Genomic DNA, 27,309 nt, shown 5'->3' on the forward strand with positions numbered 1-27,309 from the left:
ACAACAGACTTAACCTTGAAAAAAAAAAATAATATATATATATATATATATATATATATATATATATATATATATATATATATATATATATATATATATATGCACATACATATATACACACATAACAATAGCAATAGTACTACTACTACTAATAATAATAATAATGATAAATCAAATTAATAAGAATAAACAAATGGTAATAATAGTAGCAGTCGTAGTAATGATAAACATATATTAACAAATATTTCTTCCAGAATGAGGGGGAGGTTAAAGGATCAGGAAAAGGACAAATAAAATAGTAGCAGTAGTAATAATAATAATAATAATAATAATAATAATAATAATAATAATAATAATATTGACACAGCCATTGAAAGCAATGATAATAGTAGTAGTTGCAATAATAATAATAATAATAATAATAATAATAATAATAATAATAATAATAATAATCAGTGTTGGGTATAGTTACTTTGGAAAGTAGTTAGTTAGGTTACAACGTTACCATCAATTAAAAGTAATCAGTTATGATACAGCGTTACCTATTCATAAAAGTAACGCGTTAGAGTACTCATGCGTTACCAAAAATTAAAAGCCGTTTGCAGTGGCTCACACATGACAGACACAGCCCCTGGCCCCTTTAAATGCACCTAGAAGTCGTGACTCCCGACAATGAATAACGTCAGTCATCCGACTAAATTAACACTGCAGGATAACAATAACAGGAAAGACAGTCAGCAATCGGCTATTCCACATGGCGTTTTATTTATTTATTATCACAGAACATATTATTAATCAAAATTCGCACCTACCCAGACCGGGTAGCCTAGGCTACTGTATATTATGAGCACCACAAGAAAACTCCCGATTTTTTTCTTTAACTTTAAATAATGCAGTTATCAAAGTACAAGTATGCTTACTTGTAAACACAACCTTAAACAGGCTTGCAGATTTAAATCCATTTAGAAATGATGAACAACCAGCCAGCCAATGATCTAACAGAAATTAACAGCTGACTGTCAAACAAACAAATGATAATAAACCGAATTAAATCCTTCACCGCCACACAGGCAAATGACAAATCGCTTAATAGCCGAACTAATTATTATTAAAGTGTCACTCACAGTCACAAGCCTAAATTCGCTTTAACACAGTCCTCTTACATTTACTCTTCAAAGTAGTGATTAAAACGTAGCGTTAAATTTGAGGTAGAATTTTTGGCGATCGACAGAAGCTTTTCACCAACGCAGAGTGTGCATTTTACCGTTATGTTCTTTTCTTTTTCGTTGACAAATTGAAAATAATGTGCGTACTTCCATAAACCAAACGCTGTCCTGCTATCTTGCCGGGAGTTCGAAAAAAAAAAAAAAAACCCCACACACACACACACAGGGTCAGGCGCAGGGCACAGACGCATCACAGCCATTGACTTTACGATCACAGAGCTTCGGCTCCGCTGATACTGTACATCCGCCGGTGGCACAGTAGACCTAGGACTACTGTCTGACAAAAAGCAGGCTGCAGTCGGGATTTTCCTTTCCTTAAAATAACGGATTACTTTTTTAAAAAAATAACGAAGTTACTGATTACTTACGCACGAAACTAACGCGTTAAGTTACACATTTCAGGAAAAAAGTAATTAGAGTACTCTAACGCGTTACTTTGTAACGCGTTACCCACAACACTGATAATAATAATAATATTGATACACCTATTAATGATAAGGTATTGTAAAGCTGCCTCTGACATCCCTCATGGCCATGGCATATGATAGACCCCCGCCAGCATCTAGTTGCAAGTGGTTATCAAGGTGAGGTGCTTCGGGGCCCAGGGTCACCAAATCCAAACTCATTCCCAGCCGTTCCAGACATGCCATGCTTACCCTGTCTTGTGTGTGTTTTTTTTTTTTTTTTTTTTTTCTTTTTTTTGGTTAAGTCTGTTGTACTTCCCTACAGCCACCTTTATTCATATATTTCTACTCCCTCACACAGTTACACTAACACACACGCACACATACACACACAAATCGCAAAGTCATTCTTTTGAGTGTGATATTCTCTATGATAGTAATTAACTAATGTATTCTGAAGTATTTTCCTCATATTGAACAGAATCGATACAAGACAGTATCGAGTCAACAGCACACAGACTCTTTGAAACATTTCTGATTTGTAGCTGATAAACAAAGTGAAATGATAGTGAAACGAGTTTGGTTGATCAGTCACTTAATAGCTAAATGGCAGAAAAATTAAAAATACAATGCACTGTAAATGTATTTATAATTTGATTCTTTGACAGGTTCACCATAAACGAAATATGGTTGATTTTTAAATAGAATTTTATTGAGAAAATGTTCATATATTAAGTTATTCGCATAGTTTTTTGTTAACAACATACAGAATTTGCCTAAGTAGGGTTTTTATGAATTCACTGAAGTATGTAATCCACTTTATTTTGTAAGTAAACTCTTTTCTTTGAATGTGCGAGACTTGCGGTTCAAGTGTATTAAACTGTAAACTATTTGCGAGACAAACCAATGTGTTTGTGACAGTACATTAAAATAATGAGGAAAACAACCAGCTTAAAATATCAAATATCAAACACCTTCATTAGGTGTAGAGAAAAAAATATATAAAAATAACTGGAAGCTAACGACCCAGAAGCCTCACACATTCAACTTACAATGGTCACTCTCTCTTTTTTATGTTTACTTTTTTTTCTGTATTAAAAAAAAACTTTTTCTGTATTAGCCAATCTACTGCATATTCAAAACATAATTTTTTTACATAATTTTTGTTCATTTTCAGTGTTTATGTATATATGTTTTTGTATTTTTAGATTAAATTTAAATCTTCTCAGATGAATTTGAACTGTGGTTTTTATCGTTGGAAACCATGACTTAATTTGCATACCAGGTTTAACTAAAGAAAACAATTCTGTAAGTTTGAACCAGTCATGGGTCAGATGATTTACACAGGAAGTCGGGTTTACCCTTGTGTTGTCTATGTTTTAGGCAGTAGGGCAATCCAGTGCTATCATAGTAGACTATCATACAACTGCACTGATGTGTCTGCCGTTTCACAACAACTGTTAGTCACCAGAAGGATTCCAGGACTTGAACTGTTAGCAGAATAAAACTATATAGAGTCCACACTTAAATTAATGATAGATCTATAATGTATAGCTATAAATATAACTGCTTATATGTGAAAAAATTGAGGTCTGATATCATTGTCGTGAATGAACGCTGAAGCTGCTCACTGTTATAGCGTTTTATTTTATAAGCATATTCACAAACTGAGCTGGTTAGGTTATGATTTTGAAGCTGTGTACACCTTTGTACAGTACTTGCATTTGGGGTCCTTAACGTAGAGATGTTTTGTGAAGTGACTGACTACAAACAGGATGTGGATAAGTGTTAAAGAAGTGAGACTAGGGGTGAATAATGAAGTGAAACACTACGCATAGACCCTGTGGAACAAAAACATTTTCATTTACCTAGTACAATGTTAAGTTATTTCATTTTGTTTGACTTTGTTATGCAGCTCTTCTCCATTTTGACTTTGTGACTCTTTAGGGTGGAATTTCACATGAGCTCAAAAGTCAGCAATATATTTACTTACGCATTGCCTATACTTTTACGCTCATGATTAGTCACTGGATTGGTCATTGTCAGATGAAGTAGAAGTGTCTGAATAGCTGTGGTAATAAATCACATTGGTTCATGTTCACTTCGTTCACTGAAAGACCCGTATCAGGCTTTTTTGTGAGCTTCAATGGAGTTCAGGTTGCTGCTGACCTTAGCTCTTTCTACGCACATCACAGGTACGAAATCTAATCATTTTAATATTGTAAATATGTCTTGGATTAGTGATTTCTTATGGTGACAAATCACTAAATTGACGGGCAGTTTTAAAATTCTCCTGAAATTAAAGTTTTAATTCCTAATGTTTGGTTACCAGGCTTTTTATGACATTTATCCAATAATTTATTTTGGTTTCACTTCAAAACTGTTTCACTGAAATATTTCAAGTATTTTATGAGACTTGACTGATTTGTTACTATAAAATATTGTACTCAGAAAATTGACAACACCAGATCACACTGAACTGTGAGATTCTGGGATTCACAATGATGGAAATCCCAGAAGACCTTGTGCTTGTGTAATCTGATGTCACCATTATGATTATGGTCAATGTTACTGTTGGTTGGGAATCTGGACTTGATCTTAGTCTTTAATGTTGTGTTCTTTACTGATAGAAACAAAATCTTGTTTTTATGCTACAAAACTACGTGTATGCTATACATTCACTAAATTAAAATTCAGTTAAACTATTTAGATTGTTTGAACTGAATGATTGCTGTATATGAAAACAGCACGCAAACAGCTACTATTTGTATTTTAATAAAATACTTATTTTTTCTCTCTCCTCAGGGTTCAGTGCTGAGATCTCTGTGTTTGTACAGACAGGAGCTTCTGTTCAACTGGATATACAGACACAAGAAAAACCAGAGTTTGAGGATTTATACTGGACAAAAGATAAATCAGAGAATATAGTTAAATATATACATGAATCTAAAAAAGTTAAATTTTACAAAGACAGACTGGATTTCAATGATAAAACCTTCTCTCTGACACTGAAGAACATGCGGAAGGCAGACAGTGGACCCTACACAGCAAGAACGAGTGGAGAATCAGAGAAGGATATTGTTAAATACAGAGTATCTGTTATAGGTGAGTGTGATGTGTATTGATTAGTGTATGATGAAACTGCACTCAATATAAGATAATGCTATTTATATTTAGTATGATGTAACTGCATACAGTGGGATAAAAATTTCATTTATTTTATTTATCTGAAAACAGTAAAAAAAAATTGTAAGCACAACAAAATGCTGCACTATACCTGTACGTTCTGTTGATGTGTTTTATTTTATTTATTTTTTACTTCAAAAACTGTTACACATAATGTTAACAAAATCATATGTTAATTTCATGACATCGGGACAAAATAGTATAAATAAATTATGTTTGGTCCTGAATCGGTAAATTCTAGCATCCCTAAATCTGTGACCTGAAACATTTTAATACATGTGTGTTTCAGATGCAGTGGAAGCTCCTGTCCTGACTGTAAACTCAAAATGGTCCAGTCATGAATCTTGTAATTTTACGTGTAATGGAAGTAACATTACCATCAGCTTCATCTATAACAGAAGCAGCTGTTCTCCAGAGGAAGTGACATCATCTGATCTCTACACCCTAAGACTGATCTGCAGTAATGACTCCATCGTGTGTAACTACAGCAACCCAGTGAGCTGGAAGACTGACAGAGTGAATGTTAATGAACACTGCAGTGTTAATGAAGGTACATACTGTATCCGCTCTGAGCTGTAAATACTGTCACAGATGAGGAATCAGAACATCATTGAGTGAAAGAAACTTAGGCTTTAATACTGTATTTGTTTTTTAAGTATGAACTGAGATGCTTATTAGTCTGAATATTTTGAACCAAATAAAATGACAATAAGTCAGAATAACATATATGAGCCTAGCTTATTCTGTAAACTTGTTTTATGAAACAGGGCCCTGCTGTCCTGTCAAATTTGTTGCTACCACCCACTAACAGAACCATGCCGTTACAGCAGCGGTGGGGAACATCGATCCTGAAGAGCCACTGTCCTGCAGTTTAGCTCCAATCCTGAAAGGAAAGAAAAATCTACCTGTATCCTGGAGACATTGATTATCTGCGGTTTTGAAAATAACTGCGTTTGTGTGGACAGGGGTTGGAGCTAAACTCTGAAGGGACACCGGCACTCCAGGATCAAAGTTCCCCAGCCCTAAAAATACAACGTTGGTAGCACAATCCGACAGTAGCATTTGTTAGAACACTGGACCCAAAATGACAAGAGTTCATCTTACACTTTACAAGCAAGAGTTCAATGTTAGTCGCAGGACCAGGCCCGTCGGGACAAGGCAGGCAAACCAAGCAATTGCTTGGGGCCACGAGCTGGCCTGGGGCCCCAAGACAACGACTTGTTAAGAATAAAATGCAACGACACTGTGTGAGCGCCCCTTTGATCGTCAATGCAGTAACGTGTAATGACACTGTTATCGGGATCCACCTCAAGGGGGCCCCTCTCAGTAGTCGCTGACAGCAGCCAGCCAACCACGTGATCTCACGATACGGATTAATATCTGTAAATATTATGCCGGAACAGTCTATTTAAATATGAATCCTGCATGTTCTGCTTGTCTCTGCAAATGAATGGAGCAGAAGCGCGGCTTCCTTTATTAACACACATAGCGTGACGCTCCGGTGAGTTCAGCGTCTGCTGTCTCACTAAATAAGACGAGAACACATGAACAACATCTCCAGAACTGCTCTGAAAGTCACTTCATGAGCATTTGACCGTTTGATTTGAGTAAAACTAGCGTCACATCACATACACAGAACTGTAAAGGTACGTCAACCCGTCAAAATAAAAGTCCTGTTTTATACAAGTATTTGCCAGAGATGTGTTACTATTGTTCAGCAGAATGTACATAGCCTACTACAAAAAAAAAATCTAACTTTTTTTTAAGGTTTAATCACACAAAATGTCTTCCATTGTTTACCAAAAAGTTAAGTTTGCTTAATTTCCAATAATTAAAATATAAATTAAATTCATGTTTTGTGTTTAATGTTTAATGTGCATCTCAGAAAATGCTTTATTTAAAACCTCAACTGAATGGCACTTAAATGCACTTAATTCATCTGTCAGACTTTATTGTAATTGTTCACAGTACAAGTACAGACAGAGAAACAATGGGCAATAATTAAATGTTTATTTTTAATGTATGCATTGCATTCTATGCATTTAATAAAAAAATCTAAAAAAATCTAAAAAAGGAAACTTAGTTGTTCATTTTAAGAGACCCAGGAGTCTTATTTTCTCTTGCATAATTAATATTAATAAGCAAAAACACATTTTATCCGATTACTCGATTATTCGATGGAATTTTTGGTAGAATTTTTTGGTAGAAAAAACTAAAAAAATTTATAGCTACAGCCCTAGATGAAAGTGGCATAGCAAATAGCATGCTATACTATTCCACCGTGATAATCTATTTACCAAATGGGGGTTATGAAAACCACACAATAAATTATGTGGATCAAACATTAGCTTGGGATGTTTTTAAGCATAGGTAGTGAAAGCAGCTGCCTGCATCCCTTCCCTTCTAATATCAAAATATGGAAATGCTAACATATCTTTAATTTTTCGGTAAACTTTATAATAAGTAAAAATACTGTTTGCTAACAGTTTAATGACAATTAACTCAAGATTAATTAACTATCAATTTACCATCTATTAATGATTGTTATTATAAAGCGTCTACCATCTAACTTAGTTAGCAACTATGGCTTTGGGAAATGCATCCCTGAGCTGTTAATAGTGACCTCTGTCAATATGCTAACAGTGAAATGGTAAAACGTACTTCACAGGTAATTTCAGATTTTTTTCCCCAATATTTTCCCAGCTACACCATCAACTTCATCCTCAACATAAACAGATGCATCACTTCCCAGTGCTGATGTTTCCTCTATATAGCCAAGATACCACAAGCTATATAAACTGATAAGCGTGTGCTATCATATTATTAGAAAACAAAAACAGTGCAAATCACTATTGAATTCCCACCAAACTATTTTTCAAGCAGTATTTGCACTGTAAACCTTTTTTTATTTATATAAAGTGTGGGTGAACTGTATGGCTATGCTGTGGTTCATGCATGTTTTGGGTGCATGCAGGGGTCGGGGGGCCTCTATGTCAATTTTGCTTGGGGCCCCCAAATTCCTTCAAACGGCCCTGCGCAGGACCACCAGCTCCAGACAAACAACGATCCTTTAAACTGCTCTGATACTTCAGTTAACATAACAACAACTGTATATCATGTTCTGTGAAACATCGCAAATCAAATGATACTCACGTGTCGAGAAGAACCCAAGCAACCTCTGCATCCTTGGTCAGGACTTCCCGACCTCGTCGCTCCACCGCTGGGAAATTTTTCCAGTATAGAGTCCTGCTCCTAGCTCTTGTTTGATCATAACCCATCTTTTTCCAGTGTCAGCCTTCTGAGATTTTTGTCTTTTTGTAATGTCTCAGTCTCAACCATCTACAGCCTTTCTACAAATCTCCCACTTGCTCTCTCTTTCTCCTCCCCATCATGAGCGAAATCGACTATTTTCTACTAGTGTGTTCTGTTGCTCAGTGATCGATCCACTTTGTTTATTCTTACAATTTACACAACCAGGACTATTCAGTTTCTCAGAAACTGCATTTAAACTCTAGCCTATAACCACTAGATGGCGACATTGTATCTTATTTTTTATGCTACAGTATATGTTTCCCAAGTGTTTCCAAAAAAATGTTTCCTAAGTTTTTACTTTTTATCTTATTAAAATAGCACTTTAGTTGATTTTTGGCTTAGTCTTAGAGGTATGTTTACCTGAGATAAACTTTTAAACAAAGTCTTGCTCTCAACACTGGGTATTCTCAGCATTCCCAATCTCCAAGTTATTTGTACTGACATGGGAGTGGATTGTGAAAACAGATAATGAATAAATACACTATAAATTCACTACCTCACATTGACACACTGGCAGTGTCACCCTGTACATTCCTGTGTATCTTAATATTTAAGAATAAAATGCATATATGCACATTGTACATCCCTGTACATCTTAATATTTAAGACTACAGTTTACTTTCATGCACATTATTTTGTGTTCTATATTTAATTCTACAATATACATTTTTTATATTTTATTCTTATATTTTTATTGTTTACTTTTATTTCATTCTTACATAGCTATATTTATGTATATTTTCATCTGTGTTGTTTTCTTTAATAATTGCACTGTCCATGGAGCGGACCTGACTCACATTTCACTGCTGGTTATATATGATATATATATTTTTATGTGATGAATAAAAATCTTGAATCTTGAAAAAAAAATTACACACAGGTTTATTAATACATCAAGACAAAACAACAGTATTAGACTGCAAATCCACATTCCATGTATAAAAGCACACACAAACATAACACGCCAAAAAGAAGTGGCATTTATGTTGGAATCAGGTTCATCTTCAAATTCAGATGTATACCCATATCTAAATTTCACATAAATGTGTGTTCAGGGGACTTTACATTCTAAAGCAAAGTCATTCTTTTGTGAGGCATATTCTCTATGATAGGAAATAACTATTCTGAAGGATTTTCCTCATATTAAACAGAATCAATACAAGACATTATGGAGTCAACAGCACACAATAAGGTAAGTCACTTTAATAGCCAAACAGCAGAAAAATTACAAATAATATGCACTGTAAATGTATTTATAACTTGATTCTTTGACAGTTATAATGAAATATTGAAATATGGTTGATTTTTAAATATAATTTTATTTTGAAATTTTCATATTTTTAGTTATTCGCACAGTTTTTAGCTGACAACATACAGTATTTGCTTAAGTAAGGTTTTTTATGAATTCTCTGAAGTATGTAATCCACTTTATTTTGCAAGTAAACTCTTTCTTTAATTTAACATATCCTTGCTGAATAAAAGTATTGATTTTATAAAAAAAGAAAGAAAGAAAGAAAAAATTACTGACCCCCAAATCACTGACCAGTAGTGTATATTGTTATTACAAAATATTTATATTTTAAAGACATAGCTTCTTATTTTTTTACTTTTTATTCATCAAAGTATCCTAAAAAATTATCACATGTTCTGAAAAAATATTAAGAAGGAGAACTGTTTCCAACTTGATAATGAATCATCATTTTAGAATGATTTCTAAAGGATCATGTGATAATGATCCTAAAAATTCAGCTTTGCATCACAGAAATAAATCATAATTTAAAGTATAATAAATTTAAAAACAATGATTTTAAATTGTAATAATTTATCACTGTCATATAATAATATATTAATTTTCTGTATTTTTTTATCAAATAAATCCAGGCTTAATGAGCAGAGGAAACTTCTTTCGAAAACATTAAAAATAGTAACGTTTCCAAACTTTTGGTCTGTACTGTATATATATTTACATTTAAATTTATTCATTTAGCAGACGCTTTTATCCAAAGATATATATATCAGAAATCAGCATCAGAATCAGAATCAGAAAGAGCTTTATTGCCAAGTATGCTTACGCATACAAGGAATTTGTTGTAGTGACATAAGCTTCCAGTACACAGAGACAACAACACACAGACAAAAAAAAAAAAAAAAAAAATTACAAATTGGCAAATTCAATTCAAGTTTCAATTCAAGTTTATTTGTATAGCGCTTTTTACAAAACAAATAGTTACAAAGCAACTTTACAGAAAAATGTGTTTCTACAATATTTAGCAGTAGCTAGTAGTTTGTGCACATTTGACAGGATTTTAGAAAAAAATTAAAAATAATAATAATACAAGACGTAGTCAGCTAGACGATGAACTATCAATATTATTAATTAAGTTATTATATGATTCAGTCACACATTTAGCAATAATTGTTAGTTCTGTTTGTTGATTCAGGGTTAGCATCATCTGGGGTCCTCTGAGGGTCAGCATCATCTCTTCTCAGGTGTTCTGGATCCAGACTGGAGCTTGTGTAAATCCTAGTTACCACGGGATGTAAATCCCGTGGCGAAACATAGAAACAAAATACAGACATCATTAGCATAGCTGCTGATCCAACAAAGTAAAATTAGTTTAACCCAAGCTAATGAATAAAAAAGCACCTTTGATCAGATGCAACTACACTCACAATTTAAAAGATACATTATTCGAATGCTTGGTGAAAGAGATGTGTTTTTAATCTAGATTTAAACAGAGAGAGTGTGTCTGAACCCCGAACATTATCAGGAAGGCTATTCCAGAGTTTGGGAGCCAAATGTGAGAAAGCTTTACCTCCTTTAGAGGACTTCGCTATCCTAGGAACGACCAAAAGTCCAGCGTTTTGTGACCTTAGGGTGCGTGATGGGTTGTAACGTGGTAGAAGGTTAGTTAGGTACACAGGAGCTAAACCATTTAGGGCCTTATAGGTAAGTAATGATAATTTGTAACTGATACGGAACTTAATAGGTAGCCAGTGCAGAGACTGTAAAATTGGGGTAATATGATCATATTTTCTTGACCTCGTAAGGACTCTAGCTGCTGCATTTTGGACTACCTGTAGCTTGTTTATTGACGAAGCAGGACAACCACCTAGAAGTGCATTATTTACAATAGTCCAGTCTAGAGGTCATGAATGCATGAACTAACTTTTCTGCATCAGAAACAGATAACATGTTTCGTAGCTTGGCAATGTTTCTAAGATGGAAGAATGCAGTTTTTGTCACATTGGAAATATGATTTTCAAAAGACAAATTGCTGTCTAATATAACACCCAGATTTCTGACTGTAGAGGAAGTAACAGTACATCCGTCTAGTTGCAGATTGTAATCTAAAAGATTCTGTGTAGTGTTTTTTGGTCCAATAATTAGTATCTCTGTCTTATCCAAATTTAATTGGAGAAAATTATTTGTCATCCAATCTTTTACATTTTTAACACACTCTGTTAGCTTAGATAATTGAGAAGTTTCATCTGGTCTCGTTGAGATATATAGCTGAGTATCATCAGCATAACAGTGGAAGCTAATTCCGTATAAATTATAGTAATAAATAAGTGTATAAACAATTGAGCTATAAATGATAATGGAATAGGATTGAGTGAGATGCAGGAATGTTCTAGGATGGAGGGTTAACAAATAAATATAAGGATATTGCATGTTTATAAGCATAAGTAGGGAACATTTAACTGTTCATGAGGTAGATTGCCTGGGGGAAGAAACTGTTCTTGTGCCTTGCTGTTCTGGTGTTTGCGGCTCTGAGGCGCCGGCCAGATGGCAAAAGTTCAAAGATGGGGTGACTTGGATGTGAGGGATCCAGAGTGATTTTCTGAACCCTTTTCCTCACTCTGGATGTATACAGTTCTTGAAGGGTGGGCAGGGGAGCACCAATAATCCTTTCAGCAGTCCGAACAGTTCTCTGTAGTCTTCTGATGTCTGATTTTGTTGCTGAACCAAACCAGACAGTTATTGAAGTACAGAGGACAGACTCAATGATGGCTGAGTAGAACTGTTTCAGCAGCTCCTGTGGCAAGTTAAACTTCCTCAGCTGGCGAAGGAAATACAACCTTTGCTGGGCCTTTTTAACAATGGAGTCAATGTGATTGTCCCACTTCAGGTCCTGAGAGATGGTGGTTCCCAGGAATCTGAATGACTCCACTGCAGTCACAGTGCTGTTCATGATGGTGAGTGGGGAAAGTGCAGGTGGGTTTCTCCTAAAGTCCACGATCATCTCCACTGTTTTGAGCGTGTTCAGCTCCAGGTTGTTAAGACTGCACCAGACAGCCAGCTGCTCAACCTCTTGTCTGTAAGCAGACTCATCACCGTCCTGGATGAGGCCGATGACTGTAGTGTTGTCTGCAAGCTTTAGGAGCTTGACAGAGGGGTCTTTAGAGGTGCAGTCGTTGGTGTACAGGGAGAAAAGCAGAGGGGAGAGAACACATCCCTGAGGGGCACCAGTGTTGGTGGAGCAGCTTTTTGATGTGAATTTCCCCAGTCTCACTAACTCTAGCCTATCTGTCAGAAAGCTGGTGATCCACTGACAGATAGAGCTAGGAACAGAGAGCTGGGTCAGTTTGGTCTGAAGGGCTGTTGGGATGATGGTGTTGAATGCCGAACTAAAGTCCACAAATAAGATCCTCACATAAGTCCCTGTTTTGTCCAGATGTTGCAGGATGAAGTGCAATCCCATGTTGATTGCATCATCCACGGACCTGTTTGCTCGGTAAGCAAACTGGAGGGGGTCCAGTAAGGGTCCAGTGATGTCCTTCAGATAAGCCAGAACCAGTTTTTCAAACGACTTCATGACGACAGACGTTAGAGCCACAGGTCTGTAGTCGTTAAGTTCTGCTATCTTGGGTTTCTTTGGGATGGGGATGATGGTGGAGCGTTTGAAGCAGGAAGGCACTTCACACAACTCCAGGGATCTGTTGAAGATCTGTGAAAAGATGGGGGCCAGCTGGTCAGCACAGATTTTCATACAGGCTGGTGTAACACCATCTGGGCCTGGTGCTTTTCTTCTTTTGTTCTTCTTGAAGACCTGGCGCACATCATCTTCACAGATTTGAAGAGCAGGAGGTGTGGAGGGTGGGATTGCAGGATGTGTTAATGGTTGTGTAGGGAGATGGTCAGTATGGGTGTTGGGGGTTTCAAATCTGCAATAAAACTCATTCAGGTCGTTAGCAAGTCGTTGATTAGCCTCAGTGCAAGGGGATGGTGTCTTGTAGTTCGTGATGGTTCTTAGACCTCTCCACACTGAAGTTGAGTCGTTGGAAGTAAACTGGTCTTCCAACTTTTTAGCGTAGGTCTTTTTAGCCGCTCTGATCTCTTTGTTCAGTGTGTTCCTGGCCTGATTGTACAAGAACCTGTCCCCATTTCTGTAGGCATCCTCTTTGGCCTGACGAAGATGTCTGAGTTTTACTGTAAACCATGGCTTATCATTGTTGAATGTTAAATAAGTCCTGGTAGGAATGCATATATCCTCACAGAAACTAATATAGGATGTTACGGTCTCTGTGAGTTCGTCCAGATCGGTGGTAGCAGCTTCAAAAACACTCCAATCAGTGAGGTCAAAACAAGATTGTAAATCCTGCTCTGTTTCGCTGGTCCATCTCTTCACAGTCTTTACTCCAGGTTTAGCAGATTTAAGTTTTTGCTTGTAGGACGGTATGAGATGAACCAGACAGTGATCAGAACGTCCCAAAGCTGATCGTGGAACAGAGTGATATGCATCCTTTATTGTGGTGTAACAGTGATCCAATATATTACTATCTCTGGTGGGACATGTAAAATGCTGTCTGTATTTTGGCAGTTTACGGGAGAGATTGGCTTTGTTAAAGTCCCCAAGAATGATTAAAACAGAGTCCGGGTGTTGTTGTTCTGTGTCTGTGATCTGATCAGCAAGTTTCTGTAAAGCTGAGCTCACATGCGCTTGAGGATGGATGTAAACACTGACCAGAATGAACACTGCGGTCAAGCCAGCCGCGCTTTGAAAATACACGGTCAAGCCAGCCGCCTTTTTTTCCTTTGCGCGTGTAATCATGCACTTACGGTACGGGTGCTGAGAGCAGTCAAAATGCATGTAAAGAAGTTGTCGTACACACGTTTACTTTAGACTTTCGCTTATTTTAACTCATTATTGTATATAAACGTTTGTGTTGTACATTAATTATTTTAAATCGTTTATTAGAGATTATAAATTACAATATTAATGATTTTCATTCTTTGTTTTTTTCATGTTTAAGTGTGTGTGTATATGTGCATATATATATATATATATATATATATATATATATATATATATATATATATATATATATGTGTGTGTGTGTGTGTGTGTATATATATATATATATATATATATATATATATATATATATATATATATATATATATATATATATATATATACACATAATGCATTCTACCAATTGCACGGTCCCAGTTTCCTACACAAAGAAGTGTTCCTTTATATGTTAGCTTATTCTTTCATATCATATGTATTCAGAATGACCCTGACTATCACTGTATTCATTTTCAAAGCATTTTAATGTATAGTTGTGGAGAAAGCTAAAAGCAAAATCACCCCAAATAAAAAATGCATCCGAGAAATTGCACTGTGTCCCATTTTTCAACATTCATAAAAAAGGTTGCTTTATAGGATAGCTCATTCTTTCAAATCATATGTATTCAGAGTGACCCTGACTATCACTGTATTAATATTCAAGGCATTTTACTGTATAGTTTTGGAGAAAACTAAAAGCAAATTCACCCAAAACATCAAACTCCATTGTTGCACTTAGACTTTTCCCATTTTCCAAAATTCATAAAAGGTGTTCCTTTATAGGTTAGCTCATTCTTTCAAGTAATATGTATTCAGAGTGACCCCTACTTTCACTGTATTAATATTCAAGGCATTTTACTTTATCGTTTTGGAGAAAACTAAAAGCAAATTCCCGCAAAACATCAAACTCCATTCTTGCACTTAAACTTTTTCCCATTTTCAAAAATGCATATAAAGTGTTCCTTTATAGGTTAGCTCATTCTTTTAATGCATATGTATTCAGAGTGACCCATACTATCACTGTATTCATTTTCAAGGCAATTTACTGTACAGTTTTTGAGAAAACGAAAAGCAAATTCACCCAAAACATCAAACTCCATTGTTGCACTTAAACTTTTTCCCATTTTCCAACATTCATAAAAAAGGTTGCTTTATAGGTTAGCTCAATATTTCAAGTCATATGTATTCAGAGTGACCCTTGCTATCACTGTATTAATATTCAAAGCATTTTACTGTATAGTTTTGGAGAAAACTAAAAGCAAATTCACCCAAAACATCAAACTCCATTGTTGCACTTAAACTTTTCCCCATATTCCAACATTAATAAAAAGGGTTGCTTTATAGGTTAGCTCAATATTTCAAGTCACATGTATTTAGAGTGACCCTGACTACCACTGGATTAATATTCAAGGGATTTTACTGTATAGTCTTTGAGAAAACTAAAAGCAAATTTACCCAAAACAACAAAATGCATTCTAGCAATTGCAGTTTATCCCATTTTCCAAAATTCATATAAAGTGTCCCTTTATAGGTTAGCTCATTCTTTTAATGTATATGTATTCAAAGTGACCCAGACTATCACTGTATTCATTTTCAAGTTATTTTACTGTATAGTTTTGGAGAAAATTAAAAGCAAATTCACCCAAAACATCGAACTCCCATTGTTGCAGTTGCACTTTTTCCCATTTTCCAAAATTCATATAAGGTGTTCCTTTATAGGTTAGCTCATTCTCTCAAGTCATATGTATTCAGACTGACCCCTACTATCACTGTATTAATATTCAAGGCATTTTACTGTATAGTTTTGGAGAAAACTAAAAGCAAATTCACCCAAAACAACAAAATGCATCCTAGCAATTGCAGTTTATCCCATTTTCCAAAATTCATATAAAGTGTCCCTTTATAGGTTAGCTCATTCTTTTAATGTATATGTATTCAAAGTGACCCAGACTATCACTGTATTCATTTTCAAGTTATTTTACTGTATAGTTTTGGAGAAAATTAAAAGCAAATTCACCCAAAACATCGAACTCCCATTGTTGCAGTTGCACTTTTTCCCATTTTCCAAAATTCATATACAGTATTGTTCAAAATAATAGCAGTACAATGTGACTAACCAGAATAATCAAGGTTTTTCATATATTTTTTTATTGCTACGTGGCAAACAAGTTACCAGTAGGTTCAGTAGATTCTCAGAAAACAAATGAGACCCAGCATTCATGATATGCACGCTCTTAAGGCTGTGCAATTGGGCAATTAGTTGAATTAGTTGAAAGGGGTGTGTTCAAAAAAATAGCAGTGTGGCATTCAATCACTGAGGTCATCAATTTTGTGAAGAAACAGGTGTGAATCAGGTGGCCCCTATTTAAGGATGAAGCCAACACTTGTTGAACATGCATTTGAAAGCTGAGGAAAATGGGTCGTTCAAGACATTGTTCAGAAGAACAGCGTACTTTGATTAAAAAGTTGATTAGAGAGGGGACAACCTATAAAGAGGTGCAAAAAATGATAGGCTGTTCAGCTAAAATGATCTCCAATGCCTTAAAATGGAGAGCAAAACCAGAGAGACGTGGAAGAAAACGGAAGACAACCATCAAAATGGATAGAAGAATAACCAGAATGGCAAAGGCTCAGCCAATGATCACCTCCAGGATGATCAAAGACAGTCTGGAGTTACCTGTAAGTACTGTGACAGTTAGAAGACGTCTGTGTGAAGCTAATCTATTTTCAAGAATCCCCCGCAAAGTCCCTCTGTTAAAAAAAAGGCATGTGCAGAAGAGGTTACAATTTGCCAAAGAACACATCAACTGGCCTAAAGAGAAATGGAGGAACATTTTGTGGACTGATGAGAGTAAAATTGTTCTTTTTGGGTCCAAGGGCCACAGGCAGTTTGTGAGACGACCCCCAAACTCTGAATTCAAGCCACAGTACACAGTGAAGACAGTGAAGCATGGAGGTGCAAGCATCATGATATGGGCATGTTTCTCCTACTATGGTGTTGGGCCTATTTATCGCACACCAGGGATCATGGATCAGTTTGCATATGTTAAAATACTTGAAGAGGTCATGTTGCCCTATGCTGAAGAGGACATGCCCTTGAAATGGTTGTTTCAACAAGACAATGACCCAAAACACACTAGTAAACGGGCAAAGTCTTGGTTCCAAACCAACAAAATTAATGTTATGGAGTGGCCAGCCCAATCTCCAGACCTTAATCCAATTGAGAACTTGTGGGGTGATATCAAAAATGCTGTTTCTGAAGCAAAACCAAGAAATGTGAATGAATTGTGGAATGTTGTTAAAGAATCATGGAGTGGAATAACAGCTGAGAGGTGCCACAAGTTGGTTGACTCCATGCCACACAGATGTCAAGCAGTTTTAAAAAACTGTGGTCATACAACTAAATATTAGTTTAGTGATTCACAGGATTGCTAAATCCCAGAAAGAAAAAAAAATGTTTGTACAAAATAGTTTTGAGTTTGTACAGTCAAAGGTAGACACTGCTATTTTTTTGAACACACCCCTTTCAACTAATTGCCCAATTGCACAGCCTTAAGAGCGTGCATATCATGAATGCTGGGTCTTGTTTGTTTTCTGACAATCTACTGAACCTACTGGTAACTTGTTTGCCATGTAGCAATAAAAAATATACTAAAAACCTTGATTATTCTGGTTAGTCACATTGTACTGCTATTATTTTGAACAATACTGTAAGGTGTTCCTTTATAGGTTAGCTCATTCTCTCAAGTCATATGTATTCAGACTGACCCCTACTATCACTGTATTAATATTCAAGGCATTTTACTGTATAGTTTTGGAGAAAACTAAAAGCAAATTCACCCAAAACATCAAACTCCATTGTTGCACTTAAACTTTTCCCCATATTCCAACATTAATAAAAAGGGTTGCTTTATAGGTTAGCTCAATATTTCAAGTCACATGTATACAGAGTGAGCACGACTATCACTGGATTCATTTTCAAAGCATTTTACTGTATAGTTTTGGAGAAAACTAAAAGCATATTCACCCAAAACAACAAAATGAATCCTAGCAATTGCAGTGTGTCCCATATTCCAACATCCATAAAAAGGGTTGCTTTATAGGTTAGCTCAATATTTCAAGTCATATCTATTCAGAGTGACCCGGACTATCACTGTATTCATTTTCAAAGCATTTTACTGTATAGTCTTTGAGAAAACTAAAAGCAAATTTACCCAAAACATCAAACTCCGTTGTTGCACTTGCACTTTTTCCCATTTTCCAAAATTTATATAAAGTGTTCCTTTATAGGTTAGCTCATTCTTTTAATGTATATGTACTCAGAGTGACCCAGACTACCACTGTATTAATTATCAAGGCATTTTACTGTATAGTTTTGGAGAAAACTAAAAGCAAATTTACCCAAAACATCAAACTCCATTGTTGCACAAACTTTTTCCCATTTTCCAAAATTCATATAAAGTGTTCCTTTATAGGTTAGCTCATTCTTTCAAGTCATATGTATTCAGAGTGACCCCTACTATCACTGTATTAATATTCCAGGCATTTTACTGTATAGTTTTGTACTGAGCCGTCCGTTTTCGGAACTAAAACTATCGGGCTCGCCCAGTTACTGTTGGATTCTTCTATTACCCCCATGTCAAGCATAGCGCCTAATTCAGCCTGAACTACTTTTTTCTTGTGCTCAGGTAAGCGATACGGCCGGCTGCGAACTACCACGCCCGGCTCGGTCTCGATATGGTGCTGAATAAGGTTAGTACGGCCCGGTAGGGGCGAAAAGACATCGGCAAAATCTGCCTGTAACTTCGTTAAATCAGTGAGTTGGCACGGCGAGAGGTGATCTCCACCTGGAGCCAGGGCGAGGGATTGTGGTTTGAAATTCGCCTCTGGCCCGAGATCATCCTCCCCCCCAATCATCGTTGCCAACATCACTGATTCACTGATTCCTTCCACCGTATTACCTCATAATTGAGATCCCCGACTTGGCGTGCGACCTCAAACAGCCCCTGACACTTAGCCAATAATTTAGAGCTCGACGTTGGGAGTAATACAAGTACTTTCTCTCCCGGTGCAAATTTGCGTAACCTAGTTCCCCTGTTATACAGCCGACTCTGGCGGTCCTGGGCTTGCAACAAATTCTCCCTTGATAGCCGCCCCAATGTGTGGAGTTTTGTTCTCAAGTCCAGTACGTATTGAATTTCGTTTTTGCCCTGAGATGGTCCCTCTTCCCAAGTTTCTCTCAGAACGTCAAGCACCCCCCCGGGGCTGGCGTCCATGGAAAAGCTTGAAGGGGGAAAACCCCGTGGAGGCTTGTGGGACCTCTCGCACAGCGAATAACAAGGGCTCTAGCCACCTATCCCATTTTTTGGCGTCTTCCTGAACGAACTTACGGATCATGGATTTAAGAGTGCGATTAAATCGTTCGACCAGGCCGTCCCTTTGTGGGTGATAGACGCTTGTTCGAATTGACTTAATGCCCAACAATCCGTATAGTTCGCGTAGCGTACGTGACATAAACGCCGTGCCTTGATCAGTAAGTATTTCTTTCCGAACCCCCACCCGGGAGATAAGACGAAACAGGGCATCCGCAACACTTTTAGCGGAAATGTTGCGGAGGGCCACTGCTTCAGGATATCGTGTTGCATAATCAACTATGACTAATGCAAAGTGATGTCCTCGTGCCGATCGCTCTAATGGGCCGATGAGGTCCATACCAATTCTTTCGAAGGGGGCCTGCATTAATGGGAGAGGGCGCAATGGTGCTTTTGGGGCGGCCGGTGGGTTCACCAACTGACATTCCGGACAAGACGCGCACCACCTGCGCACATTGTCATGAATGCCCGGCCAGAAGAATCGGGTCATGAGGCGATTTAGTGTGGCTGCCAGTCCCAAATGGCCCGCCATAGGATTAGAATGAGCCGCATGGAAAAGCATCTCCCTGCGGCTCTTTGGAACTAACAACTGGGTTGTATTTACTTTTGTCTGAGCGTCTTGGGTCACTCGATACAACCGTTCTTTTAAAATGGCAAAATAGGGATAGGAGAGCGAGGGCCGGTCGGAGAGGCTGGCCATCGATGGTGCGGACCTGCTGGAACTCATGTTTTAGCGTCTCATCCTGAGACTGCTCCAGGGGAAAGTCATCGTGCTCCGAGAGAGTTAGTCTCCCGATTCCGCTCGGTTCCCCTGAAGCCGGCCTCAGCGGTCCTGGCTCAGTTTCCCCCACCTGCACCCGCGCGGTCTCCTTCCGTGCCTTATTTCCCCAAGAGGCATCCGCACATAACGACCCCAATAAAACCGTAAACGCGGGCCAATTCGTCCCCAAAATTACTGGATGCCGGAGGTGGGGACTAACCGCCACCTCCACACTATGTTTTTGTCCCCGAAATTGAATCCAAATTGGGACGACCGGATATTCCACCACATCCCCATGTACACACCGCACCTTAACCACGCGGTTTGTATCCAACGCCCCCGGTTGAACCAGGCTTTGATGGATTGAGGTTTGGTTGCATCCTGAATCCACCAATTCACTGTATTAAAATTCAAGGCATTTTACTGTATAGTTTTGGAGGAAACTAAAAGCAAATTCACCCAAAACATCAAACTCCATTGTTGCACTTAAACTTTTTCCCATTTTCCAAAATTCATATAAGGTGTTCCTTTATAGGTTAGCTCATTCTTTTAATGTATATGTATTCAGAGTGACCTAGACTATAACTGGATTCATTTTCAAGGCATTTTACTGTATAGTTTTGGAGAACACTAAAAGCAAATTCACCCAAAACATCAAACTCCATTGTTGCACAAACTTTTTCCCATTTTCCAACATTCATAAAAAGGGTTGCTTTATAGGTTAGCTCAATATTTCAAGTCATGTGTATTCAGAGTGACACTGGCTATTACAGGATTCATTTACAAGGCATTTTACTGTATAGTTTTGGAGAAAACTAAAAGCAAATTTACCCAAAACATCAAACTCCATTGTTGCAATTAAACTTTTTCCATATTCCAACATTCATAAAAGGTGTTCCTTTATAGGTTAGCTCATTCTTTCAAGTCATATGTATTCAGAATGACCCCGACTATCACTGTATTAATTTTCAAGCCATTTTACTGTATAGTTTTTGAGAAAACTAAAAGCAAATTCACCCAAAACAACAAAATGCATCCTAGCAATTGCAGTTTATCCAATTTTCCAAAATTCATATAAAGTGTTCCTTTATAGGTTAGCTCATTCTTTTAATGCATTTGTATTCAGAGTGACCCCTAATATCACTGGATTCATTTTTAAGGCATTTTACTGTATAGTTTTTGAGAAACTAAAAGCAAATTCACCCTAAAAAAATGCATCCTAGCAATTGTAGTTTGTCCCATTTTACAACACTCATAAAAAGGTTTGCTTTGTAGGTTAGCTCATTTCTTCAGTGGACATGTATTCAGAGTGACCCTGACTATAGCTGTATTAATATTCAAGGCATTTTACTGTATATTTTTTTGAGAAAACTAAAATCAAATTCCCCCCCAAAAACTAAATGCATCCTAGCAATTGCACTGTGTCCCATTTTCCAACACTCATAAAAAGGTTTCCTTTATAGGTTAGCTCATTCTTTCAGTGGAAACGTATTCAGAGTGACCCTGACTATCAATATATTTTCATTGTCAAGTTATTTTACTGTATAATGTTTGAAAAGACTAAAAGCAAATTCACCAAAAACATCAAACTCAGTTGTTGCACTTGCACTCATTCCCTTATTCCAATATTCAATACAATATATATTAATGTATAGTTCTTGAGAAAACTAAAAGCAAAATCATCGAAAACAACAAAATGCTCCGCCACCCAGTGGATGACGACGGCTCTCCCAGTTTTGGGCAGCCGGGAGGAGTCCCCGTTCTCTGCTCCTCCCATTTCCGGGGGATGGTAGCAGGCGAACGGTGCCATCTCCTCCGCTCCCTCAAGCGTCCACGGCGGCACACTCCCTCGCCCTGCTCGATGGCACCGCAGACTCACCACAGCGACAAGGGATCTTCAGCAGCGCGTCCCTCCTTCCTCCCAGGTTTCGGCACCAGTGTAACACTATAAAAGCTTCAGAATCTCGGGAAGGAGGCGGTAACCAGCGGACATTCAAAATAAGCTTTAATAATAAAATTAACACAAAACAGCGCGACAGGATAGGATATACAACAGTATGCCCAAAGTGCTATTATTCCTTAAGATGCTTTTGATGCTTAAGAAGTTGTTTTCTAAAACAAGAAAGGCAAAAAAAGAAGAAAAAACCCCACAAATAAATGTATAATATATATAAATATCATGTATTTATATAAAATGCATAATCTTTATAAAAGTACAAAGAATATGATAAAATAAAGATTAGTAAAATTAAAAATTAAAACATTTGTGTTGTCACCTAGCTTACCATGTGTAATCTTGTTGTATCTTGTTGTATCAATGGATTTTAATTGAGATTGATCATTCTAAAATCCGTTTTAATACAATTATAATCGATCAGTTACATGTAGGGAGAAACAAGAAATTGCACTGACTTATGATTATGGGAAACAAACAAAGCAAAACAAATAATTGCTTTTCAAGCATAATCACCATTAACAATACAACAACCTCAGGGCTATAAAAGCAAAGACATAAGAAATGTAACTAAAAATGATAAACCATGGACACAAATAAGGACTTCTCAGAGGTAATTAACCTAATCATTTTCTATGGTTAAAATTAAGATTTGAACTTAATTAAATGTGACACTAATAATTAAAATGTAAGAAGAGGTTGAGTGTATCAGGAGGGTATTTCCTAGCAATTTTGACCAATACTATTTATGAAATAAGAGTCAGTTTAATGTGGTAATAAGCATGGTACATTTGCATAATAATTCCTTCAAAATCTGAAACTTTATGTTGGAAAATGGGATATGAGTGCAACAATACACTCTATAGAAACATTTTTGAAGTGAGATTGTGTTTTCTCAAAACTGTAAAGTAAAATGACATGAAAATGAAAACAGTAATAGTCAGGGTCATTGTAAACATGAATTAATGAAAGAATGAGCAAACCTATAAAGGAAAGAATTTTATGAGCGTTTGAAAATGAGACGTGATGTAATAGTGCAAAGGTGCACATAGATACTTGGGTTGAATTTGGCATAAATTTTCTCCAAAACTTTACACTAAAAATATTTGAAAATTACCACAGTAATAGTCAGGATCACCATGAACAATAATCAATTGAAAGAACGAGTGAAGTTACAAAGAAAATATTTTTATGGGTGTTTGAAAATGGGTAATGGTGCAACTGGTAGAATGAACTTTTTTTTAAGTGATTTTGCCATTAATCTTATTCAAAACCATACAGTCAAAATAAAAAAATATGATCATCCCACCCCTATCAGGAATGCTGAATCTCTGACAATTTTCAAGCGACAGCTGAAAGCTCATCTCTTTCAAAACTACTTGGCTTCATCGAAAAAAAACAACAGCTTTTACTTATTTGAACAATGTCTAAAACTTGGTATTACAAGCACTTCCTGTGTCTGTTTGCCTCTAAGAAGAATCACTTTATGTATCCCGAAATTGTGAGTCGCTTTGGATAAAAGCATCTACAAAATGACTAAATGTAAATCCATCCATCCATCCATCATCTTCCACTTATCCAGGGCCGGGTCGCGGGGGCAACAGTCTAAGCAGAGACGCCCAGACTTCCCTCTCCCAAGCCACTTCTTCCAGGTCAGCCGGGAGACATAGTCCCTCCAGCGTGTCCTAGGTCTTCTCCGGGACTCTGCTTCTGCTTTGAAAATGAATCCAGTGATAGTATGGGTCACTCTGAATACATATGATTTGAAAGAATAAAGCAACCCTAAAAGAATGAGCTAACCTATAAAGCAACCCTTTTTATGAATGTTGGAAAAGGGGAACAAGTTTAAGTGCAACAATGGAGTTTGATGTTTTGGGTGAATTTGCTTTTAGTTTTCTCCAAAACTATACAGTAAAAAGCCTTGAATATTAATACAGTGATAGTCAGGGTCACTCTGAATACATATGATTTGAAAGAATGAGCTAACCTATAAAGCAACCTTTTTTTGTCAGGATCCTGCCCTGACAGCCCTGTCCATCTTGTCTCTGTTCCATGTGTCTTTGTTTGTTTTGTGTCTAAGCACATGTTTCTGTCTTTGTTCGTGTCTGCCACGTGCTCCACTTCTCCCACCTCCTTGTTACCCCTGGTCACGCCCCCTTGTTTAGCCCTTGTCTGCTTGATTGTTTTCATCTGATCCTCATGTGTACTGTCCTATATATTGGGGTTTCTTTCCTTGTGTCTCTGCTGGTTTGTTTTTGGTGTTTACTGGTTTCTTGGGCCAGAATTGAGCCTTTTGGTCTTGCTCAAGTTGTTTTTGATCTCTTGTCTAGTTAATCAATATCCTTGGTTACTTTTTGGCCTTTAGTTCTATCTAGTTCTTGTTTTTTGATTGTCCACATCCTAATCTAGTTTTTGTTTTTACCCTTTGATTTAGGGTTTAATTTACTCAGTTTGAGAGTGCAGTTCCTTTTTGGATCTTGGCTTTTTGTTTACTCTTTATTTTCAATTGTGTTTTTCATTTTGAGTCTAGTCTTGTGTTTGTGTATTGTCCTGTCTTGCCCCACTCAGATTTCCTGGCCACTGAATCCCACTGCTTTGAAGCAGCTCTCCTCTCTCACGTCAAGTCTCTGGTCTTGTGAGTCTCTATCTGGTGACGTTGGAGTTTCACTTGAAGCTAAGGGTTTCTTGTGTCTGCCTGGCCCTTCCTCTGGAGCTGCCTACTCTGTGCTTGGGCCTGTGGTCATCTTGGACTGTCTCAGTGGTCATCCCTCCTGCCCGTATTGTTGTCTGCCCTGCCCATCTGTTTGAATTGTTACACTGCAAATTCCCCCAGCTGTTCCAGTCTAAGTTTTGTTAATAAAATACCCTTGTCTGCTCATTCTGCATTTGGGTCCCATTTCTTGCAGATCCCTGACATTTTTATGAATGTTGAAAATTGGGGAAAAAATGCAAGTGCAACAATAGAGTTTGATGTTTTGCGTGAATTTTCTTTTAGTTTTCTCCAAAACTATACAGTAAAATGCCTGGAATATTAATACAGTGATAGTCTGGGTCACTCTGAGTACATATACATTAAAAGAATGAGCTAACCTATAAAGGAACACTTTTTATTAATGTTGGAATATGGGGAAAATTTTAAGTGCAACAATGGATTTCGATGTTTTGGGTGAATTTGCTTTTAGTTTTCTCCAAAACTATACAGTAAAATGCTTTGAAAATGAATCCAGTGATAGTCGGGGTCACTCCGTATACATGTGACTTGAAATATTGAGCTAACCTATAAAGCAACCCTTTTTATTAATGTTGGAATATGGGGAAAATTTTAAGTGCAACAATGGAGTTTGATGTTTTGGGTGAATTTGCTTTTAGTTTTCTCCAAAACTATACAGTAAAATGCTTTGAAAATGAATCCAGTGATAGTCTAGGTCACTCTGAATACATATACATTAAAGGAATGAGCTAACCTATAAAGAAACACTTTATATGTATTTTGGAAAATGGGAAAAAGTGCAAGTGCAACGATGGAGTTTGATGTTTTGCGTGAATTTGCTTTTAGTTTTCTCCAAAACTATACAGTAAAATGCCTGGAATACAGTATTGTTCAAAATAATAGCAGTAAAATGTGACTAACCAGAATAATCAAGGTTTTTCGTATATTTTTTTTATTGCTACGTGGCAAACAAGTTACCAGTAGGTTCAGTAGATTCTCAGAAAACAAATGAGACCCAGCATTCATGATATGCACGCTCTTAAGGCTGTGCAATTGGGCAATTAGTTGAATTAGTTGAAAGGGGTGTGTTAAAAAAAATAGCAGTGTGGCATTCAATCACTGAGGTCATCAATTTTGTGAAGAAACAGGTGTGAATCAGGTGGCCCCTATTTAAGGATGAAGCCAACACTTGTTGAACATGCATTTGAAAGCTGAGGAAAATGGGTCGTTCAAGACATTGTTCAGAAGAACAGCGTACTTTGATTAAAAAGTTGATTAGAGAGGGGAAAACCTATAAAGAGGTGCAAAAAATGATAGGCTGTTCAGCTAAAATGATCTCCAATGCCTTAAAATGGAGAGCAAAACCAGAGAGACGTGGAAGAAAACGGAAGACAACCATCAAAATGGATAGAAGAATAACCAGAATGGCAAAGGCTCAGCCAATGATCACCTCCAGGATGATCAAAGACAGTCTGGAGTTACCTGTAAGTACTGTGACAGTTAGAAGACGTCTGTGTGAAGCTAATCTATTTTCAAGAATCCCCCGCAAAGTCCCTCTGTTAAAAAAAAAGGCATGTGCAGAGGAGGTTACAATTTGCCAAAGAACACATCAACTGGCCTAAAGAGAAATGGAGGAACATTTTGTGGACTGATGAGAGTAAAATTGTTCTTTTTGGGTCCAAGGGCCACAGGCGTTTTGTCTGACGACCCCCAAACTCTGAATTCAAGCCACAGTACACAGTGAAGACAGTGAAGCATGGAGGTGCAAGCATCATGATATGGGCATGTTTCTCCTACTATGGTGTTGGGCCTATTTATCGCATACCAGGGATCATGGATCAGTTTGCATATGTTAAAATACTTGAAGAGGACATGCCCTTGAAATGGTTGTTTCAACAAGACAATGACCCAAAACACACTAGTAAACGGGCAAAGTCTTGGTTCCAAACCAACAAAATTAATGTTATGGAGTGGCCAGCCCAATCTCCAGACCTTAATCCAATTGAGAACTTGTGGGGTGATATCAAAAATGCTGTTTCTGAAGCAAAACCAAGAAATGTGAATGAATTGTGGAATGTTGTTAAAGAATCATGGAGTGGAATAACAGCTGAGAGGTGCCACAAGTTGGTTGACTCCATGCCACACAGATGTCAAGCAGTTTTAAAAAACTGTGGTCATACAACTAAATATTAGTTTAGTGATTCACAAGATTGCTAAATCCCTGAAAAAAAAAAAGTTTGTACAAAATAGTTTTGAGTTTGTACAGTCAAAGGTAGACACTGCTATTTTTTTGAACACACCCCTTTCA

General features: G+C 37.0%; 1 protein-coding gene across 1 annotated transcript in view; it reads left to right on the plus strand.

Annotated features, from left to right (window-relative positions):
• The first annotated feature begins 3,570 nt into the window (after positions 1-3,570).
• LOC113045306 (natural killer cell receptor 2B4) overlaps positions 3,571-27,309 on the plus strand; it is a 41,137-nt gene continuing 17,398 nt past the window's right edge. The window contains exons 1-3 of the mRNA XM_026205601.1: positions 3,571-3,825; positions 4,436-4,735; positions 5,106-5,366. Of these exons, the coding sequence (XP_026061386.1) occupies positions 3,777-3,825; positions 4,436-4,735; positions 5,106-5,366 (610 nt within the window). The 5' untranslated portion in view covers positions 3,571-3,776. The remainder of the gene's footprint in view (positions 3,826-4,435; positions 4,736-5,105; positions 5,367-27,309) is intronic.

The sequence above is a fragment of the Carassius auratus genome, chromosome 27 (genome assembly GCF_003368295.1).
Source record: "Carassius auratus strain Wakin chromosome 27, ASM336829v1, whole genome shotgun sequence".
NCBI classification, from domain to species: Eukaryota; Metazoa; Chordata; class Actinopteri; order Cypriniformes; family Cyprinidae; genus Carassius; species Carassius auratus.